Genomic DNA, 24,333 nt, shown 5'->3' on the forward strand with positions numbered 1-24,333 from the left:
AGCAGGATCTGGAAAGGGCTTGCTAGGTAAACAGTAAAAAACAGTATAGACTAATGATTAAATCTTCTTCCCCGCTCTTTTTAACAGTCAAAGCAATAGAAACTCTTGGGGCCTTTTGGTTAGGGGAACAATAGGACTGGCACAGACACCTAACAGTAGGGTGGTAACTTCCCCCAACTGCAGATAACACATTCTTTGGAGACCATTTGCTCCAGGGCTTCAAAGAGCTACTGGTGGCTGCCAAATGTTTGTAAAATGGCCCCTCCCAGCCTGGCCAAGGACAGGAAAATAGCTTTGGTTTAAAACGTAGTTTTAATGTAATTAGACATGTATACTATACAGGAAAATAACAGTAAAATACAGACCTTTTAATTTCAGTCAGGTTAAAACAACGTAGGCCATTTTTAGACCCATTAAAGGATAAGTTAGATAATAAAACCTAGTTTGGATTAAAGAAAAACGTTGCAAGTAGACTTAAAATACTTGGAGAATAATAAAATAAACCTTTTACTTGAAATATAGAATAATAGATTCCTTTGTTCTTGTTAAAAACAACAAATAGGGCTAAATACAGTATCTAAATACCTATAGAAATCAGGAAAAGACTTCTTCCGGTTTAGCACAATATGTAGTGCACGCATTTTGCAATTGCTCCGCTCCCACCAACGTTAATTTCGTTTAAAAACATTATTTGGACAGTACAGAAAGAGAATAGACCACATCGTATGTATTGATAAGACCTTCTACTAACCATATCAAAAGACAAAATGGTTAAGGATAGAAAGACGATAAAGAAACAAACTACGGTAACTTCAGCGGCGCAGGACGTAACAAAACAAAGAAGACGCGTTCTAACCATCGCGGGTTCTGAGCCGACGGCTCCCGAAGAGGAGAATGAAGAGAAAAATATACCGGGACCATCGATTATGGTCCCCGACGAAGAGACAATAAATGTCAACATAACAGATGAGACAGGAACAAGCTCCGTGAAAAATAGAGCAGCTGATCTGGATAAGATAATATTAGCACACAAGTCCAGCGTCACCGTCACTGTACCTAAATCAACAACTGATACAAGCAGTACTACCACTCCACCCGATTTCAACACACTGACTAACCTGATGATAGAACAGACTAAACTGATGAAAGATCAGATTACAAACATCGAGGCGCTCAAAGCAAACGTCGATGAGCTCAAAGCACACGTCGATGCTAAATTCGATCGCGTCGATGAGAAATTAGAAGAAGTCAAGAAAGCGATCGATGCACAGTCCGAGCGAATCACGTCAGTGGAGAATATGGTGACAGATATTACACGGGCAGTCAAGGCGAACGAAGGTGGCATGACAGAGATGGTAAAAGAGATAGAAAGTGTGAAAGAAGAATGCCGGAGGGAAATACAAGAGGTTAAAAACGAAGCGACGGAGAGGCTACTAGAATCCCAACGCTACCATAGGCGGAATAACATCCGCATTGTAGGGCTTGATGAAGCAGTAAATTGCGAAGACGCCAACTTTCCAACAGTGCTATCAACGATTTTGGGTAACAACCCTCCAAACACAGTGCCAGAAGTGGACCATGTTTACAGAATCGGTCCTCGGGGGCAAAGAAACATCGGGCCAAGAGTCATCATTGTTACTCTGCGGAAGACTTCAATAAGAGATGACATCATCAAATTTGCTCGCATCCAACGTGGGAATCTGAAATATGGTGATAAATCAATATTTATCTACGAAGATTTGAGCAAAGAAGCCATCACTCGACGTCTACCATACAAGGAGGTGATGCAAAAACTGTTCAAATCTGGTCACAAGCCAAGGCTATCATACCCGGCGCTGTTATCGATCGTGGACAGTGACGGCCACAGGTTTGGTGTATACACACCTGAGGAAGCTGAGGATTTTCTGAATAGAAAAGGAGCAGATACCCCAAGGCAGAACGACAATGCCGAAAACAGATAAGCCTCTTTCTCAGTGTATACCAGTGTTAGAATGACTTTATTGTGTTCATCAAGGTAGCAGACGATATGCAGGCCGTCTATAACAATGTGTACTGTGTATAATACGATTTGTAATACATTATAATTTCAGACTCTGGTCTCCGGGGAGACAAATACATATCATTGCAAAAAGATCTATCTGGAATATTCTGGGTTTATCGCTCAAATGCCCTGGGTCTCTTAGATCATTCTGGAACATAACAATAGTCTATTGCACTAGTATACTCTACAACCTTCTAGAATATAAGGCACCATGACAACGAAGGCCTACAACTCTAACATTAAACATCCGGTGTGTATATATATATAGCAGATAATCAATTGAATGAAGTTCAATCAGTCCTTAATAATACTTTAAAAATTAACCACACCTAAACGTATGAACACTACAAGGTTATTCTAACAATTTAAGTAATCACTCCATTGAGGAAGTGACTGGCACATTGAAGCTCTAAAAGGCTCTGCTTTTCTATTTTATCTAATCTGTTAATTCGGTTCTAGTGGCTTATCCACGTTGATTATTATTATATCTCTCATTCCTTATCTATATCTTTCTTTTAATTTTAATTTTATATTTTTTTCTTCTCATTATTCTATTTTTTATCTATATTTTAACTTACATTGTTCTTTTCCACTGTTCTTCACATTAAGGTGTCAATATTTCTCTACAATCTTTTCCTTTTTACCTGACTTTCCTACACGTTAGTAGAGGGTTCAAATGAATATGTCGATGAAAGTTTATTCTCTTTTTTTATTTTTTATTTTTTGTCATTTATCACAATATTTCATTACAGTAAGGGAAGGTGCAAGACCAAAAGCGACATTCTATTGCAATAGAATGGAAATGTTAGATCCTATGGCAATTAGCATAGGAAGATTAGGATTACAATGCTCAGTTTGGGCAATCCGGTGGACGAAGGGAGAGAGTCAATCGCGGAGGATGTGTTTTTGGAACACAGGCCTGTACGACTTTCTGGGTGAGGGGAAAATAGGGGATTTTTATTTGTATATATATGTTTTTAAGCTCGGCTCTCAACGGGACCTCATTAATTGGATGTACATCTATTGTAGCTTCGCACTCCAGAAGCATTACCAAAAACTACACAAAAACATGCATAGATTATGGCTAGTTTGAATATAATGGTATGGAACACCGGTGGGATAAACAAACAACACAAACGCAAAAGCGTGCTCACGCTGATGAAAAAAGAACATGTGGACGTGGCTCTATTAAGCGAAACGCACATTTTAGAGGAAGACATAAATACGTTAGCGGATAACATATACCATAACATTAGTCACTCTTCTTTTGGTACGAGAACTAGAGGGGTAGCCATAGTCGTCAGACGTAAATTAAATATCGAATTGAAAGGGGTATGGTCAGATGCGGAGGGGCGTATAACTATAGCTAGGATTATACATAATAACAGGAAAATTGCGTTGGCAGCGGTATATGCCCCAAATTTGTACGAAGTGGGTTTCTTCACTTCACTAACCGGAGAAATGTTAAACCATCCCGAATACTCATATATAATAGGTGCGGATTTTAATGCCATTTGGAACCCAAGGATGGACAAAACTTACCTTGCCTTTTCCAGCGAACAAAAAAATTCATCTAAAGCATTAAAAGATTGGTCAAAGTCAACAGGGGTAATTGATTTATGGCGTTCACTTAATCCCATGACCCGTAAGTACTCCTGTCGTTCGGCGAGACACAACACACTATCCAGAATTGATTACGTCTTTGCATCCCGAGAATATTTGATAAATATGAAGTGGAAATGACACCCAATGCGCTATCAGATCACTGCTACTTAATCCTGAAAGCAACATTTGGTACACTATCTTCCCGGGCCCCAAGATGGCGTTTTAATTCTATGCTGCTTAACAACAAGGAATTCATTACACAAATTAAAGAAGCTCTCACAGTATTCCTACGGGATAATGCAAACGCGGAGCAAGACCCCAGAATATTATGGATGTCGGTAAAGGGTATGATCAAGGATTTCACGGATAGATTTTCCTCCATACTGCGCAAAAATCAATGCACAAAACTGTCTGAAATGGAAACGCTTTACTCAACGCTTTTTAATTCTTTAAAATACAACAACTCTACTAGACTAGAAAACCAAGTTAACATTCTAAAGACAGAGATCAAAGCAATATACAGACAAAAATCGGAATTGCAAATACGCAGCACAAGACAACAGCAGTATTTCCAAGGTTCTAAACCTAGTCACCTATTAGCCATGCGATTAAGAATTAATGCAAAATTTGCAGATATAACTGCCATTAGAAAACAACAAGCTCTTGTAACAGACCCCAAAATAATAAACGATACATTCAAAGAATTCTACTCCGATTTGTATAATTCAGAAACGACCTTTGATCAAAACAAATTAGACACATATCTTAATCAAATTACTCTCCCTAAACTTTCGGAGGACGACGCTAAACAGTTAGAAGCACCGATCACATTAGAAGAACTCAAGAAGGCCATATCCGGAATGAAAAACGGTAAGGCTCCGGGAATTGACGGTATCCCATCAGAAATGTACATTTCTTGCTGGGACATATTTGGACCCTTATTACTAAATATGATCTTATACTCAGTCAAAGAGGGGAGCTTCCATAAACACCAAAATATCGCACTCATTTCAGTTCTTCACAAAAAAGACAAAGACCCCACTGAGTGCGGTAGTTACCGACCTTTAAGCCTCCTCGGAACCGATGTCAAACTGTACTCTAAGATATTAGCCATCAGATTGCAAAAGCATATGACGTCTTTAGTTCATCCGGACCAAACAGGCTTCATAAAAGGTCGCCTGATCAATGATAACATAAGGCGAATACTGCACGTACTAGATGCAGACAAAGAGGACACCACACCTAAGGCGATGCTATCCCTGGATGCTATGAAAGCATTTGACAGGTTGGAATGGTCGTTTCTATGGGCAGTATTAGAAAGGATGGGGTTAGGAAAAGGATTCATTGATATAATTAAAGTACTATACAAGGACCCATCGGCCAGGATTACAACAGGTACATTCATCTCCGATATCTTTACGGTATCACGCTCTGCCAGACAGGGTTGCCCTCTTAGTCCCGGACTATTCGATCTATCATTAGAACCTTTAGCACAATTTATAAGACAATCCCAACACATAGAACCAATAGTAATCAAGGGCACACAACATAAAATTAGTTTATATGCGGACGACGTAATATTGTTCATGCAAAACCCCAACAACACATTGCCGCATATACTCAAGCTGATAGAGAACTTTGGTGATTTATCGGGATTTAAAATAAATTGGCCGAAGTCGGCTTTTCTTCCTCTTAACATCCGTGCAAAAAAAGACACAACCCTCCCAGGTGCGATACCAATGGTCAAACATTTTAGATGCTTGGGTGTGGAAATATTTCCCACCATAAGACAAACGGTGAAGCACAATTACACAAAAATACAGAACAAAATCAAAGACGACCTGGACAGGTGGGCAAAACTTAAAAACTCAGTACAGGCAAGGGTATCAATAGTTAAAATGGATGTATTACCAAGAATCAATTTCTTCAGCTCAATGCTTCCGTTACCTCCTCCAGAGGGCTACTGGAAAAGATTACAAACCTCCACATACAAATTTATTTGGAATAACAAACCACCTCGCATAAAAAGATCCACCGCACAGAGAAATAAAGCAGACGGTGGCATGGCAGTTCCAGATTTTTTACAATATTTTAAGGCTTTCACATTAAGACCATTGAAAATATGGTTTGACCCCCAGGCTTTGGTATCTTGGAGAGAATTAGAAGAAAACATAGTAGCCCCACAGAGACTGAAAGACATAGCACACACTAAACTTTCAATCAAGCATTGTGAGCGGGAATTTGGCCCCATAATTACCCATGCAATCAGAACATGGCGGGAAACACAAAAGAAATATCCTAACCCTCAAGAATGGCATAATCACACTCCCATATTCAATAACAATGCACTCTTAATGGGAAAACGCCCTACAAGATTCCCTATATGGGAAGAGCAAGGCATACACTCATTAGGGGATATTTTTAATAACCAGGGCCTCTGTAGTTATGTCGAAATATGCACAAAGTTTAACCTCACCGAGTCCACATGGCTTTTTTACATACAGTTACGACTTTGTCTGAGGTCTCACGGTGTTCCATTACTCATACCAATTGAAGACCACAGATACCACAAATTTTTCTATGAAAGAGAAACATTGTGAGGTTTTGTATCAGGTTTTTATTATCAATTACTAACGTCCTCGTATGAAACCCTTCAACTAGACACTGTCTGGAGGAGGGATATACCAGACCTGGAAAATGACTTTGATTGGCAAGGAGCCTGGGCAAATGTCCGACTTACATCAAGGAACCCGGATCATCAACAAATCAATCTGAACTATATTCACAGGACATACTTGACTCCTATAAGGCTGTGCAAAATGGGGCTTAAACAAGACTCCAAATGCTCCCAATGTACAAACGGGGACGAAGGAACATTTATGCACATGTATTGGGACTGCCCACCAGTTAAGGCATTCTGGAAAGATGTGTCCCAACAATTATCAATACTCGTATCTTGGAATATACCTGTACACCCCTCGGTATTACTATTGAATGATGTTTTTGAGTTTGCAGTGAATCCACAATTAAAGAGATTGGTTTTATCGGGTATCACAGTAGCTAAAAAACTGATCGCATCACGCTGGTTTCAACCAGAAAAAATTTGCCGGAAGGTGTGGTTTCTTACATATCTCGATGTGATATATCAAGAAATATCTACAGCAAGAATTCTGGGTCTCAATGAATCCAAAATGTCAATGTGGGTAGAAGTGGTGGAGAGAATAAAAGCTAGCTTATAATGGTAGTGTCTGGTTAGGAGTGAGGGATAATGGAGGTACTATCCAAGAGGGGGTCCGAGAGGGGGGGGTTCGAGCTGGAGCATATGTGTGTAGGGTTTTAGAAAATAGGTATTGGGGGTATATTCTATACTAACATTTATATAATTGTAATTTCGCTGGATATACACTGTATACGGTTAAAATGTTATTATAGTCTATTTTTGTTTTATCTTGTTTCTGTACTTGCATGTATTTTAACCACCTTTACTGAAAGTTTCATTATGCATTGTGTGTTGAGTACTGACTTTTAATAATTTTTGTTCTGCAATAATAAAAAAAATATATAAAAAAAAAAAAGAAATCAGGAAAAGACTTAAATTCACTGTTTAACTATAGTCATAACTAATCTCTAATCTTTTAGTTAGTAAAATCAAATGCTGTATACTTTAACGCTAAAACTCCAGAACAATACTTTTGTTCTTAAAAATAGAGACCTTGCCCCTTTAAGGAAGCAAAATGGCCGCCAATCCCAATTCAAAATGGCCGCTATGAGCCTTAGCCAATCAGGCCGTAGAGACCCGCCCCCTGACGAACTAGGCCGGCGTTCTCTCAGGGGCGGGATTTAACCTTTAAGAACCGGCTGCACCAGGGCAGAGGGAAGGAAGCTCTTGGAAACATTGTATGCACAGAAAAACGGAGGAAGGACCTGCCTGAAGCTGAGGACAAGAACAAGAATTCCTTTGTTGCCCTGACAACAAAGAAACCAACAACCTACGCCATTGAAGATTATTATTCTTTAACGACTTTTTATTAGTCTGATATTAATGATTGGTGGCATAGTACCTGTTTTCATTAATATCATTGCATTTTTCATTGACTGAACCAGACGATTCTTGTTCACTTTTCGACTTTGAATAAACCAGATCTGGGAAATAACCAAACTCTCATTTGATTTCTTTCCTCCGCCGTGCAACAACAGTAATTATAGATTATATGATTATATGATCAGGAAGCTCTAGTCAGATTACGATACGTGACGCCTATTTTTTCTGTCCAACTGAATTTTTTACCTTAAAAAAACACAAAAATTCATAAAAAGATAACATGTATCTCTAATACCTTCCCCACTCTAACTCCTCCAAACATTTGAGTTATTGGTAATTCTTCTGCTATCTGAAGTGTCAAATGTGGGGCGACCGTCCAGCATTGACTTCTATTTGGACAACCGGATTAAAATCACTTTAAATCTATTTAAATATTTCCCTTGCCCTATTTGGCATAATTTCAAACATGTTTTGCATTCATTGACAAAATTATGAAGCATTTTCACATATAGTTCCATCATAATATACGAACGAATGTTGTCCGCATATGTTAATTTTATGAAATATCATCTGGGGCGACCATCAAGAAAACACAATTGTGGGACTTTTATATGAAACCACCTCAAGGACAGGATGTTGCATCAGCCAGTCACATGTGAGGGACCCAGAGAAACAACTAGCAGGTTAGTAAGTCTCTTTCATATTTGCTAATAAATCTCTTTTTTAACTGCTGTAATGTAGTTGCCACATTTGGATGTATTGTGGGACGACCGCCCAAAAAAACTGTGAATAATACGTTTTATCTGAAAATCTAAATTTTGATGATGAATTTGATAGTGACATGTGGTAAGAGCTAGCTAGTTTGGTTTCTGTAGCTAACGGTTAGCCTGTAATATTTGACTGACCTTGAAAACATCATCTGGGCAACCGAGTATCATGTGGGGCGACCACTGCTGAGTGTTTTACATGATAGATTATGTCCTGTATTTGTAGTTTCTGTATATTTATATTTTATTCATGATTTATATACATGAAGTTCTTTGTTTTAGCATAACTCTTTGTATACTTTAACATATATTTTTCAACATTTGTAATTTTTCATTCCTATTTAGGAATTAACGTTTCTTTTTGAGTATTGTACTATCTTATGATAAATTTTTTATCATACAGTATAGCATGACATTAGCTAAACGTAAGTCAACTTGTTAGCAGCGCACCGCGATCATGTCAGCTGTGTGGAGTTATTTTAAGCTCAAAGAAGAAAAAGGCAAAACAGCCTGAGGTGTTATGTTAATGTGTGTGCATTAATACGACACAGAGTACAGGCCACCGTACTGGGGTCACAGACAGGTACGCAGGGCAGAGTAGACTAGGAGCGGATAATAACGGACCTGTATGGTGGAGCTAACAGAATGAAGACACTCGCAAACAAATACAGAGGACTCACGTGTATACTTGTGGAATAACACAACACAGCCAAGTGTAATAGGGCTGACCTTCGAAGCTTTTTTTGGCAATCGAAGCTTCAGGGCCCTCTCTGCGCCGCCCCCTATCTCCCTGTCTCCAGCTGTCCCTGAGCAATGACCGGAGTGTTGAATGTCCCGTGACTAAGATGGGGAGGACGTGACCCTCTTTGCGCCGCCCCTGTGCCTCAAATAGATCTGCTATCAGCTCTATCTTTAATCTTTCAAAATGTTCAGTTGCTATCGCTATTAGCTTTATCTTTAATCTTTCAAAATGTTCAGTTGCTATTGCATGCACTCATCTGTGTTTCACTACACACATGAGTGCATGCTTACCAACTGTCCGTCTGCAACACTACTATCACCAACATCTAAGAAGGGAGATCCCCCCTTGAATGGCCCTTCTAAGGTTTCTCTCCTCCACACTGCCTGTGGAGCTTTTTTCCCTATTGTTAGGTTTTAGTGAGTTTTTCCTTACCTTCACGTGGGGTATGTCTGGGAGTGCTTGCATTCTTTAATTTTTTATTTTTTTTGCATTCATCTAAAAATGTTTGGACCTTATGGTGTTCTTGTTCTGTTCTTGACTTATTGTTATGTTTTCTTCTTGACTTGTTTAAAGAAGACCTGTACGGCCCATGGGGACATTAACGTGTGTTGTCGGGCCTTATAAATAAATTTGATTTGATTTGATTTGTAGACTCCACTACAGACCAATTATCAGTGAATGTTCATGCATTTTTAAGAAGGGCTATACTTCCACAAAAAAACAAAGAACTCACCAAAACATCTCAGTAGCACCTGATCTAAATGTTCTATTTCATATATGGAGATTCATATTTATTTATGTATTCCATGCATTTCTACATTTTATTTCCTATTTTGTTTATTCATCCCAGTATCTTTCTTTCTTATGTGTGGAATTCTACAAGGCATGTAGGTGTATATGTGTATATGTGTTACGCTCGCCCCCTCGATAGATGCCTTCAAATCGAGGCTCAAAACCCACTTCTACCTACTAGCCTTTCCCGTTCACTGACTCATGCCCTGTTTTCCTATGTGTTTGCCTGTGTGCCCTCCCATAAAATGGAGTGTGATTGTTGTCAATATGTATCTATGTGTATCTACCCTCTGTACAGCACTTTGGTTGACACGCGTCATGTGAAATGTGCTATATAAATAAATCTGATTGATTGATTCATTGATTTGAGGATGATATCCTTCAAACAGGCAATAGTGATGATATAATTTGGGCAGTGCTGAGCTGGGTTACTTTCCTCCAGTGTATTTGTCCCCCGGCCCCACCCAATGGCCCCATGCACACACACACACACACACACACACACACACACACACACACACACACACACACACACACACACACACACCAGTGGAGGTTTCTCTATGACAACACGTGAAACACAAATTCACTCATAATTCATAATTATTATTAATTTACATATATATATATATATATTTTTTTTATTATTATTATTATTTTTTTTAGAAATGTTTTCCTCTGTAAAAAAATGCCAGTGAATTTTTTTTTCTTCAAAAATGGCCAAAATGTACAGCTCTGAGCAGGCCTGCACTGCAGTAATGACTGCAGTATATTCGTGCAGATGGCTGCACAGGTTGACCCAGACTTAAATAAATAATAGCCAATCAAAATAGGCTATTAACGTCATCTAAGCACGGTCTGTGCAGTTAAACTCTTGCCATTGAATGGGGGATTGAATGATTGACAGCCCTTGACATCCAATACACGGAGGTTGAATATGATTGGCAGTCTTGAAAATCCAATCAGAGATTGCTGCATTGCAGAGTCAAAACGGGTCCAGCTGCAGTTCCGTAGGTTAGGTTTAGCTGGGGCCAATCTCAAGTTTCTCAAGTTTCTTTATTAGTTGTCATACAGAAGTACAGAATACTTTTATACAAAATGTAACAGAAAGAAGCATTTTGTATAAAAGTATTCTGTACTTCTGTATGACAACTAATAAAGAAACTTGAGAAACTTGAGATTGGCCCGAGCCAGTGCATGTGAGCGGATCGGAGCGTGAGCGGCGCGGGGAGCGGAGCGGGCGGTTTTGACGTGAGCGAGGAGTGGGTTTTAAAATGTGTCTGCGCGACGTCCGGAGCGAGAGTTGTCCTCCACTCCAATCCACTCCAGACCGCTCACAGTGGTTTAACACTGATGTTAATATACATGTAGTACAATGCCAAAGCAACAGATGGCGATGTACAAACATGAAGGCCATTTTCAACCAATGAGAAGGGTGAACCTGTGATATCCTGTTCAGGCTTTGTCACTCACTCCTGTTAGAAAAAGTATCGACGCCATTGTTGTTGTCGTTAGCTTACATGCTAACGTTAATGGCAGCGACCATAGCATTGTGGCTCGGCTAGCTATCATCGCTTAATAGAGCTAGTGAATGGATAAACAACATTATTTAACATTGCAGAATTGGTACAATTACAATGCGGCTCAATACAAACAATTGTTAAGGGGCCCAGGGGGTGTAGACTGTTGTAGTTTGAGCTCATTTACACCATGCTCCAAAAAAAAGAAAATCTGCCGAGCGATCTGGTGCGGGGAGCGGGGAGCGCTCGATTCAAGGTGAGTGGTGAGCGAGCGGAGAGCGACCTGGGGGCGGGGTCAACATGAGCGATTAGCGGAGCGGACCAAGCTTTAAAGAGCGAAGAGCGGATTTCTCGGCCGCGCCGATCCGCTCACGTGGCCTGGCCCGAGCTAAACCTAACCTACGGACCTGCAGCTGGACCCGTTTTGACTGTGTGAAAGAGCAAGCTAGTAGTTTAGTTGTTGTTTAGTAGTTAGTAAGCTGTACAGCTATAACAAGTCAAGTCAGGCTAAATTAAACGTTGCGCCAACATTAGGACCGAAGTATAAACCAGCAACTGAGCAACATGAAGAAGTGGACTTATGCATCTGGATCAGAAAAAAAATTGTGGATGAAAAAGTAAGTAGGCTACAGTGTTTGTAAAAGCTTGTATGCTAACAGTAGCTAGCCAGCTTAGCCTACATCACAATGATGATCACCAAGCTAACTTACTGTACACACTGTAGGGCTGGGCAATTAATCGAAACAGAATCGCGATATCGATTCATAGACCTATGCAATCTCATTTCTACGTTTTTTTTTTTTTAACTTTTTCAATTATTTTATCTGGGTTGAACATGATTTGTGGAACTCCCTCTGGTCTTGTGGTCGTGGTATTCACTGACCTTTGGGAAGTATTTCAACATGCACATGGGTATCTTAGTGGTGTAGTGTATCTTGTAGACCAGGCCCATTGCAAGTTGCTGTACTCTGTCGTCTACTCTAAGCCATCCTAGGTTGTCAAAGTGGGCAGGGGTGAGGTGGGTTTTAGGAGTAAGGTCAAGCAGTAGTCTGACCAGTTTGTTTTGTGATGTTTGTAATCTTGTTTTTAGTGCCTTTGAGGTGCTTTGGTACCATGAGGTGCAAGCATAGTCGTAGTACCCTTGAATGAGTGCTCCTGTTAGAGTCTTCAAGGTATTCTTGTTTACCAGAGAGGAGATCCGGTACAGGAATCTAGTTCGTTGGTTGACTTAGTTTTATTACATTGGATCCCATTTTGTCACAGGAAAGATTTGCCTCTATAGGATAAAACCCAGGTAGGTAATTTCATCTTTCCTTTTAAGATAAGATAAGATATTCCTTTATTGATCCCCTTGGGGAAATTCAGGCATCATAGCAGCATGGGGGAAGGGGGGGGGTACAGGTAGTGAAAACAACACAAGCAGTGTAAACAAATAGGTCAATATAATTTACTATCTAACTAACTGAAATATATTTTCACAGTGTCGCATAAGGTGCAGTATGCATAAGGCAGTGTTATAATTTACTATCTAACTAACTGAAATATACATTATTCATTATTCACAGTATCACAGTATCCACATAAGGTGCAGTATGCATAAGGTAGTGTTATTGTCCTACTTGGGTTCCTATTAGTTCTAGGTCGATGTCTGGCAGCAGTCCCTGCCCACTGTTGTGGAGCCTGATGGCCACTGGTATGAAGGACTGTCCGAGGCGGTTAGTTGAGTGTTGGGGGGGTATGAGTCTGTGGCTTCCTTGTCACCTTCACCTAATATGTTTTGATCTGGTCAGGTGCGCTGTCACCTAAAATGTTTTGATCTGATCAGGTGCGCTGTCACCTAATATGTTTTGATCTGGTCAGGTGCGCTGTCACCTAATATGATTTCATCTGGTCAGGTGCGCTGTCACCTAATATGATTTCATCTGGTCAGGTGCGCTGTCACCTAATATGTTTTCATCTGGTCAGGTCCGCTGTCACCTAATGTTAATATGTTTTCATCTGTGTCCACTGACCACTGACACACAGTGGGGGATGTTTTAAAAATATAATTAAATATATAATATAATATAATAATGGTCAGCAGCCTCCACTGACACACACACACACACACACACACACACACACACACACACACACACACACACACAAATCGAAGTAAAATAAAAAATAAACAAATATTTGAACTATTTATATATATTTTTTAACACTTTGATCGCCATGGGTTAAATTCATAATTTACCATCCCTCGCCAGCTCTATTTGTCTATGGAGAAGTTCCCCTTATTTGCAGGGCTATAACTTTTCTATTGCTACATTGCCATTATTATGGCCCATTCAATGTCCTATATGTATTGTTCAGGGTGTAGCAACGTTCAACTTTTTCATTCACATATTCATACTAAAATATGGTCTAAAGTATAAGTATGTTTTTATCATTTTCTGCAGCTTTCTTCAGAACGTGATTTATAGCCCTAAATGCATTATATTGATGATGAAATACAGTTTGGTAGCGATCGGCGCAAGATGAAAAATTTCAACTGGACGCACTTCTAGAATGATCTACGTATGATCTGATGATGACCAGATGGGCGGGGGATCGTTTATAATTCCGTGGGCAACGTTAGATGATTCATCCAGAGTGGGTCATATGTTCATCATAGCAGTTTATATTGAACACGTTAGAATATAACGCTGAATCTTACCGTATGTTCCTCGCGCCGTTGGACGATCAGCGTGGAGTAGACCATTTTCGATTATGGTATGTAGAAATGCCCGATCCATTTCCAGGTTGTATAATAGTATATACGTCCAAATAACGTTGTTTATTGAGTTAGGGCGAGCGATCTATTATCCAGTGTTTCAAGATGGAGTCGCGGGAGCTATAGAGAGTGGCCGGACCACATTTGCATGAGTACTACTGGTTCAAAGGTTAATATCCGGTTGGCGATCTGCCGATCGGCCACCAGATGGCGCTCTTGAACCGCTAGAGAGTTGAGAGGAGATCACACTTGTGTCTCAGGGCCCCGGAAAGGAAATATGAAATATTGACATCAAAGACGAGTTAAGGCGTCCTCGCCGGAATGAGCATGGCGGGGAATGACGAGTTCCGGCGTTTTTTATGTTCGAAGCTTGTGCCATCGAACGAAGCTTCGAAGCTTCGAAGCTTCGAAGTATTTAAGACAACGCAAGTATTTCTAGGGGTGGCAGCAACACTGGAAACTTCAACACCACACAACACGTGCAGATTAATCATGGAAAGGGAGTATGCCGAGTTCATACGTGCAACGAATGCCAAGAGGAAAAGTTTTGTCGCAGCAGCTAACATAGCTGGAAACCTTACAGAAGCGAGAGAAACTCCCTGCAGACAGTAACAAAGCAAAGCTGAAGAAAACCGACCAGCCCCTTTCTGTTGTTGAAAATAGGTTTCCGACGCTTAGCCTCACTTCATGTTGCCAAACCGTCATTTTATCTCCGACACGGCTATCTCAAATAAGTACAATGTTGTGTTTCTTTTTCAAATGTAGCCAAGAGTAAAGACCCTAACCCTATCAAAACAGCAGTCAAAGTGTATATTTTCAGCACTACGTTTGTTTACCAATGATTTGAAAATCTCCACGCATTGTACCGGTAAACAGACGTTTTAGATGCGAGGACAGGAAGCCGTCATGAAATCGCTCATAGTCTTATTAACGTATTAACTAAATAATTTGAACAAAATAAAAAGCAGCAGCACTATTGCATAACTGAGTCATGTGTGGTATGTATTTCTTCCTTTAGGGGAGTTTTTGATGTTTTATAGATGACTAGGTTAAACACAGGTTTTAGTTTTTTAAGGGAGTATCGGATGGGTATCAGTATTGGCAGATACTCAAGGCTGTGATATCGGTATCGGACATGAATAAGTGGTATTGTGTGCCATCCCTAAAAGGAACTGATACAACTGTGTTGTAGTTGTTTAGCGTTGATTTCATCCATGCAACTATGTTGGTGGTTATTGTTTATTGACTCTATAGAACTGTGTTGGTGTTTAATTTTTATTCCATACATACAACTCTGTTTACCTTTTATTATTGACTTAAATTGTTAATCCCTGTCCAATGTGACTACCAAAAGTGATGCTACTTAACCCTCCTTCTCGCTCTCATACATTGACAAAACCAATGATGATATGACAAGGACATGAAAATGGACATTTGTGAAATGTTCAAGTTCCTGAAGCATTTAATGTGTATTGCACTTTAACTTTTTTAATGTTTAATGTTTTTAACATTTGTGATATTTGACTGTTCCTGACGAAGCTTGTAATCTACCGTGCCAAATGATTGACGGAGCTAGAGCCCCGGGAGTCGCTGTTGTATTTGTACAACACTGTGTACGTCGGTGCACGCCTCACATATCGGCATGTAACTCGAGAACCGCTGAACGGATTGTGTCACCTGAAATGGCTATCGACAGGCAACAAATAGGGCTTTAATTCGATATATATATTGTATTAAAATATATGCACACCCAGGCCGCTAGAGGTCGCCAAAGTGCAGGTGGGAAAATCTTCCTCAAGAGGGCCCAGATGTGGGCCCTCGCTTAACACTATGATCGCCGGGGACGAGTTTACACGTCATTCCTAGCCATGCTCATTCTGCCGAAGACGCCGTAACTCGTCTTTGATGTCAATATTTCAAAAATCTGTCATCGAAATCATATTTCCTTTCCGGAGCCCTGAGACACACTGCTGATCTCCTCTCAACTCTCTAGCGGTTCAAGAGCGCCATCTGGTGGCCGATCGGCAGATCGCCAACGGGAAATGAACCTTTGAACCGGAAGTGCTCATCCATATGTGGTCCGGGCACTCGCTATCGTTAGAGAGACTCCGTCTTGATACAGTGAACATCGATCGGTGCAAATAACTCGAAAAAACAACATGATTTGGACCTATATACTATTATACAACCTGGAAATGGATCGGGCATTTCTCCATCCCATAATAGAAAAAATTCTGTTCCACGCTCATCTGCCAGCGGCGCGAGGAAGCCACGGTGAGTTTCAACGTTATTTTCTAACGTCTTCTATACTAACTGATCTGATGAACATATGACCCACTCTGGATGAATCATCTAACGCTGCCCACGGAATTATAAACGATCCCCCGCCCATCCGGTCATCATCAGATGATACGTAGAAACTTCTAGAATCACGTCCAGTTGAAATCTTTTATCTCGCGCTGATTGCTATCAAACTGTATTTCATCATCAATATAATGCATTTGGAGCTATAAATCAAGTTCTGGAGAAAGCTGCAGAAAACGATAAAAACATACTTATACTTAGACCATATTTTAGTATGAATATGTGAATGAAAAAGTTTAACGTTGCTACACCCTGAACAATACATATAGGACATTGAATGGGCCATAATAATGGCAATTTAGCAATAGAATTTAAAAAGTTATAGCCCTGCAAAGAAGGGGAACTTCTCCATAGACAAATAGAGCTGGCGAGGGATGGTAAATTATGAATTTAACCCATGGCGATTAAAGTGTTAACACTTTAACTGCCGGAAGACGCTTTTAGGCGTCCTTCCCCGCCATGCTCAAGTTGCCGAAGACGCCGTAACTCGTCTTTGATATCAATATTTCAAAAATCTGTGATCGGAATCATATTTCCTTTCCGGGGCCCTGAGACACAAGTGTGATCTCCTCTCAATCCTCTAGCGGTTCAAGACCGCCATCTGGTGGCCGATCGGCATATCGAAAAAAACGGATGTTACCTTTAACCCGGTAGGACTCACTCCATATGGGGTCCGGGCACTCGCTAGTGTTAGAGAGACTCAGTCTTCACACAGTGAACATCGATCGCTGCAAATAGCTCGAAAAAACAACATGATTTGGACGTATATATTATTATACAACCTGGAAATGGACCGGATATTTCTATATCCCATAATAGGAAAATGTCTGTTCCACGCTCATCGCCCAACGGCGCGAGGAAGATACGGTAAGATTCAGCGTTATTTTTCAATGTGTACGATACTAACTGCTATGATGAACATTTGACCCACATTAGATGAATGGTATAACGCTGCCCACGGAATTATAAACGCCCCCTCGGCCATCCGGTCAACATCAGATTACGTGTAGTAACTTCCAGAAGTCCGTCCAGTTGGATTTTTTTTATATCGTGCCGATTGCTATCAAACTGTATTTGATCATCAATATAATGCATTTGGGGCTATAAATCACGTTCTGGAGAAAGCTGCAGAAAGAGATGAAAACATACTTACACTTTAGATCATATTTTAGTATGAATATGTGAATGAAAATGTTTAACGTTCATACACCCTGAACAATACATATAGGACATTGAATGGGCCCTAATAATGGCAATTTAGCAATAGAATTTAAAAAGTTATAGCCCTGCAAAGAAGGGGAACTTCTACATAGACAAATAGAGCTGGCAACCTATGGTATATCATGAATTTAGCCTTAGGCAATCAAAGTGTTAACATGTTTTACTTTTGTGATATATGAATGAATTGAAGAATATTTTTGTTGACCACTTAAAAATATTGTAATAAAAACATTGTTCAGTTTTCTTTTGTCTGAACTGCATTGTGTAACATTTTAAATATACTTTTAACTACTCTCATCATTTGGGGTGACCGTTTGTCATGCGGGGTAACCAATGATTGTCAATAACTGTACTAAAATAGAATATCCATCAGTTTTGGCTCAAATATTGATCACTGGTATACTATGCTTAAGTGGATACTATCTGTACACATTTTAAATCAGTTTCATGGGTTTTAGAGCAAAAATGGGTATTGTAACTGCATTACGAGGGAGACACTCCCATTATAGAATAAACGTGTGAAATCATGGTTTACAAAAAATTTAAGCGCACACAAGCCTGTCTTTCATAAGCTGTATATTTAATTACTGATACTTGTTAAAATATTAGTAATGTTAAGGAAATATATATACATTTTGAGATAAATTACGGTCGCCCCAAATGACTTTTTGTAAGGCTGTGTCCTATTAATTCAACTTTAAAAACACTAAAATCTCTTAATTTGGGTTTTTTGCATAAATGGATGTGTACACTACATTCCAAATGTTTGAACAATGGCCAAATATATCCTTATTTTTTGTATTTTAAAATTGGCCTATTCAAAAGTCTTATCCGTCAATGACCCAGCCCCAGTCTGAAATGACATGAGATTAAGATTCTCATGCATTTTTACGCATGCAGCCCCCGTCACACGACATGCATTCCTTCAAAGCGCAAGATCGCCTGCAGGGCAGCACCCCTGGAGCAGTTTGGGTTCATGTGCCTTGGTCAAGGGCTACTTTGTGCAAATAGCTGGAATAGACTCTCCTCCTGTCAGCAACCTTTTGGTCACTGGTCAGTCTGCCTCTAGTAGAGCCATATGAAATCCGCGTTCACGGAATCGCGGACGGAATCGCGGAATTAACCAATAAAAATGGAATCAACTGCAAAACGTGGAATATTGCAGAATTTGGCCTAATCTGGACTGAAATTTCGTTTTTGGGTGGAACGTTTGGTGCACACGCGACCGGGGAGGCGGGGACTCTACAGCGTGTTACACACAACACAGCCGCGGTGCTCAAGCGTCTGACTGCTTCAGTGTTAACATCGTCAAGAAGCTAAACAATTCCACAATAAGCCCTCAATTCAGAGCAGAACAGTATCCTAATGACTTTTATGCCTCCGGTGATAAGGTGTTTTGCTAATTCTGTCAACGTTCCGTGGACTGGACCCGCAAAAACACTTGCGACACTATTGTGATTAAATAGCTATAACGTTAGGACGTTTAGCGTCTAGCTAAATCTAGTGCACCCATCCATTTGTTTAATGCAAACGATTGTCATTATACACTGCCCTTTATAAACTAAATACACTTAAATAGCTATGTAACGTTATAGGACTATCTATGGAAATGATAGCTTCTAGAAGTTCTAGCTAAATCTGGTGCACCCATATTTGTTTAATGCAAACGATTGTCATTATACACGCCCTTTATAATCTAAATAAACTTAAATAGCTATGAAACGTTACAGTACATAGGACTATAGATGGAAATGATAGCTTCTTGCTAAATCTAGGGCACCCATCCATTTGTTTAATGCAAACGATTGCCATTATACACTGTCCTTTATAAACGAAATAAACTAAACTAAAGGTGCCTAAATTATGCATTACTAAATTTCATCACAATATAATAGATATAGCTAGGTTACTGACATTGTCATTGTGATAATGTCAGTAGTAGCTAGCTGTATCTATTGTTTACACTTGAAATATGTATTTTTATTTTGTCACAATATTAATTGAAAAATATTGTGTAAAATTGAACTGTATTTCTGAGTTGCAGCACTTAAAAACATTAAATGGACTGTTATATCTTATTCAATTGTGGACATTTATTCATTCCCACTTATTAGACACTATTTCTGATGGTAAAATGAGCATAAAAGGCAAAATACAGAATTCTGAAATATTAAAACGGAAAAAATGGAATTTGGGAAAAAATAAAATGGAATTTGGAAAATAATAAAACGGATTTCATATGGCTCTAGCCTCTAGGTCCGTCCTGCCCCCAGATATCACCCGTCCACTTTCTTATTGTTGTTGCACTTTCTGTCCCCCTCATTCTCTCTCTCTGTCACATAGGCTACATCTCTCTCTCTCTCTCTCTCTCTCTCTCTCTCTCTCTCTCTCTCTCTCTCTCTCTCTCTCTCTCTCTCTCTCTCTCTCTCTCTCTCTCTCTCTCTGTCACATAGGCTACACTGTAAAGAATAAATGTTTTTTCACGGGAAATTCACTATTATTTTACAGATTACTTTTGTTTTTCAACTTTAAGTGTAAATGCCATAAAAATACAGTAAATTACCTTTTATTAGGGCTGTCTTAAATACTTCGAAGCCTCGAAGCTTCGTTCGATGGGCATGGGATTCGAATATGAAAATTTAATTAGATTATAAAAAATATATATTAATTTTTTTTATTTTTTTTTTCAAAATCAACTCTGCCTCTCTTTGTTAACTACAACAAGCAATGCTGTTTGTTATTTAAGATGAGGTTGGACTCTGCACTGACAGATTTGTGTTCATTGTGCTGCTTTTATAAAGCCTCAAATTACTCATTATCTCATTATCTCTCTGTCACATAGGCTACATGTCTCTACCTCATTATCTCTCTCTATCACATATGTCTCTACCTCATTATCTCTCTCTGTCACATAGGCTACATGTCTCACTCTCTACCTCATTATAGGCTACATGTCTCTACCTCATTATCTCTCTGTCACATAGGCTACATGTCTCTACCTCATTCTCTGTCACATAGGCTACAAGTATCTCCCTCGTTCTCTCTCTGTCACATAGGCTACAAGTATCTCCCTCATTCTCTCTCTGTCACATAGGCTACACACACACACACACACACACACACACACACACACACAGAGCAGATGGAAATGGATAGGATTGTCAGAGAGAGAGAGAGAGAGAGAGAGAGAGAGAGAGAGAGAGAGAGAGAGAGAGAGAGAGAGAGAGAGAGAGAGAGAGAGAGAGAGAGAGAGAGAGAGATGACATTCTTTGAGTCCTATATTTCCTTACCACGTCATGCAATGGGCTACAGTACAGGAACTGGGAGGTCATAGCATATTATAAACTGTGTCCAAATTCTGTCTGCATAAACTGTCCTCTTGCTGCTGTCATATGAGAGTAAAAAACAAAAAAAACAAAAAAGTGCATATTGAGAAGACATTCTGGATATTGTTAAACTGATAATGGGTCATAAAACAAAAGGTACTAAACGCACAGGCTTCCTAACTGCTGTCTTATTAATATGCTGCATCGGTGGTCTTCAGTTGAGCAAAAGAAAACTGCTCTCAAAGGGTATGACGTTGCCACAATGGCTGCACACTGTAAAAGCGAGCCAAGTCCGTGCTGTGAGGAGGGAGAATAAAAATCACTCCCAACTTTTGTGTGCAGTTGTAACTTACCCTCACTCCCACTCTGTTTGCCATTGTTCGCACCCATCCTGCGTACTGCATACTCTATTCGCCGGGCACCGCGGCATCCATATAAAGCAATCCCGTAAGAATGCGTGCGATGAGATGAGAGGAATGTTTCAAAAAAGGACACATTCTATTTCGCAGGACACTGCCGCAAAAATCATACTTTGATTCACATATAGATTCTAAAGGAGCCTGCGGCTCATGAAATCATGGAATTTTTTTTTTTTTTTTTACGTGTTCAACAATCCCATGGACGCGCTCCAATAGAATTATCCATCAAAAAGTTCCTTTCCCCCTCGAGATCTGTATGTATATATATATATATATATATATATATATATATTATTGTTTGGTCGTCAGGCATTTAGATGAGTCAAGGTCCGTCCGCTCTTGTTGAAACCGTTAGTTACCGAGTCTCACCCAGACGTCTCTCTCTCTCGCGCGCCCGTAGGGGAGCCCCGCACGAGCCAGGCAGCGGGGATCTGCGGTAAGTCTCCTTCCCATCGTTTTTAAAGAGACAGTCCTCCTACTCCAAAACTTTCGACCACCACTGTTTGCAGATACGCTTTATTCCCAGCAGCACCCACAGTCAATTGAATAACTGTAAATAGAGACAATTGCTTTCTTTGATCATGGTTATAGGATATTCGCCTGAGACTAGAGAGAGGGGGAGGGAGAGGGAGAGGGAGAGAGGGGGGAGACGAGAGAGAGACTCGCACTCTCGACATAATATAATCATTTAACTGTATTATGATTTTGATGATATGATATATGATATTTGCATTTATGATGCGCCCCCCACCCAATGTTTACATCGGTCCGACTCCGGGCGGGGCGCAGCCAGGGGGAAAAAATTATACAAATAAATGGACAGAGATTGAGATTGAGGTAGAGATTGGGGCATTGGGCTAGACATGATAATTTAATTCCAAACCTTTATTTAAACTCGAAAGGCGACTGAAGTTTCCCTCGTTTACAGTGTGACGTCGAGTGTACATACTAGAGTTAAGCAAAAAAAAAAAGGCATATCAAATCACACAGCATATACAATCATAACAATTAGACAAGTAAGGATACAATAAATTAAAACATGTACACCTTGACTGACAAAGGTTGGAGATCAAGGTTTTTAATTCTGCAACAGAGATAATCTCAAGCTCTATGGACTGTTGGAGTTCATTCCATGAGCTAGAGGGGCATCATAGCAAAATGCAGATTTAACCTCTTCCGAGCAAGCTTGAGGGACCTTAAGGATCAGCGAGGACCAACCAACCAACCTTCTCATAAAGGACACAGTGATGATGAGTGTCGTATCTAGTGATGAATCTGAGGGCAGAATGATAGACAGAGTCCAAGGATTTAAGGGTTGAGGCCGCAGCATATGCCTATAAATTGCATCACCATAGTCCAGGACTGATATTGTTGAATATAGGCAATCAGATCATAGGAAATACATGGGATAGCCGTAATAGCCTATATACAATAAAAAAAAGTCTTAACAAATAAAAGAAAGAAAGAAACAAATAAAGAATAATACATCAAATAAAGTAAAGAGAGAGAAAGAGAGAGTAAGCAAAGACAACTTAATAGGCCATTAGGCTGACTCAGCAATGTCTCCCTCTGCTGGGCGCAAAGAGCAAAGCGCTCAACAGCAGCATAGGCTACCCGAAGCCTACCGGTATTAGCATCTTTGGCCTACTCTAGTCTACGAATAGCCCAAAGCGCAGAGGAGAATGATGTGCTGCTTGTGCTGATTCCGTTATCTTGGAAACTTTATTTCCAAAAAAAATATGTGAACCCTTTTCCCCTTTCAGACTTTATAAAGCATGACCCTGCCTTTTCACTGCATCACTGAGCACAGGGTGACAGTACTATCTTCCTGGACTTTTACTTTGACCTTTAAGGCGAGACACTGCAGGTGAATAGTCAAATATACTTTTTTTGTTGATTTTGAGATTTTGTTATATTTTGCTTCCTAAACATGTCTTCTATGAAACTAGTGACAATAAAACGTCAATAACACACATTTAGTTGTTTATTTTACATCATTTTGCCTTATTGCATCCATAAATGTGCATATATTTAATGGGGAAGTGCCTCATTTGCATATATAAACATACATTTCAGAAAACTTGCAATATATTTTTTCTTAGTTTATATGTACATAACAAATTGGGAAAGTTTCATAGTGATATCTATTCAAATATTTTTTGCCTATTAGGGGGTACTACACTGTACTACACTGTTTGTAGCCTGTGTGTAGTTCTGTTCAGTTCAATAACATCATTATTATTATTATTCAGTTATCAGACATGTGTTTAGGTTGTCTATTACTAATGGTTTGATTAGGTATTGTGTTTGTAAATATCTGTTTAAAAAAAAAAGTATGGCATTTTACAATACAGAACTTTGAATGCGTTTTCCCAAAAATGAGTTTTAAGAGTTTTTCCTCATACTCTGAGCCAGAAATCTCCACTTCAGTAGCACTCACATACACCAAAACTTCCAGTTCTATTCATATCTATGTTCTGAAGGTATTTACAGAAGGGTTTGTTGATATCGCATTCATACCCTGATTTATATCACATTCTATTCCTAAAAACATGGCGAAATATGGAATTTTACCATAAAAATGGACTGAATGGAGTATTTTCTGATTTATGGAGTGATAAAAAGAGATATCCAAAATCCCCTCTGTAATAACCTTTGGCTCTAATATGTCAACAAAATGAAACTATCATTTTGAAAATGGCTTTATCCAATGTTCAGATTTCTGTCCTGGAATTA

At 39.5% G+C, this 24,333-nt stretch overlaps 1 protein-coding gene across 1 annotated transcript in view; it reads right to left on the reverse strand.

The window, feature by feature from the left end:
• Positions 1-21,952, reverse strand: part of fbxl7 (F-box and leucine-rich repeat protein 7) — a 385,933-nt gene extending 363,981 nt beyond the window's left edge. The window contains exon 1 of the mRNA XM_084312953.1: positions 21,532-21,952. Within this exon, the coding sequence (XP_084169079.1) occupies positions 21,532-21,568 (37 nt within the window). The 5' untranslated portion in view covers positions 21,569-21,952. The remainder of the gene's footprint in view (positions 1-21,531) is intronic.
• Positions 21,953-24,333: the final 2,381 nt, after the last annotated feature.

This window comes from Notolepis coatsorum (genome assembly GCF_963971535.1).
Source record: "Notolepis coatsorum genome assembly, chromosome: 4".
Taxonomy (NCBI): Eukaryota; Metazoa; Chordata; class Actinopteri; order Aulopiformes; family Paralepididae; genus Notolepis; species Notolepis coatsorum.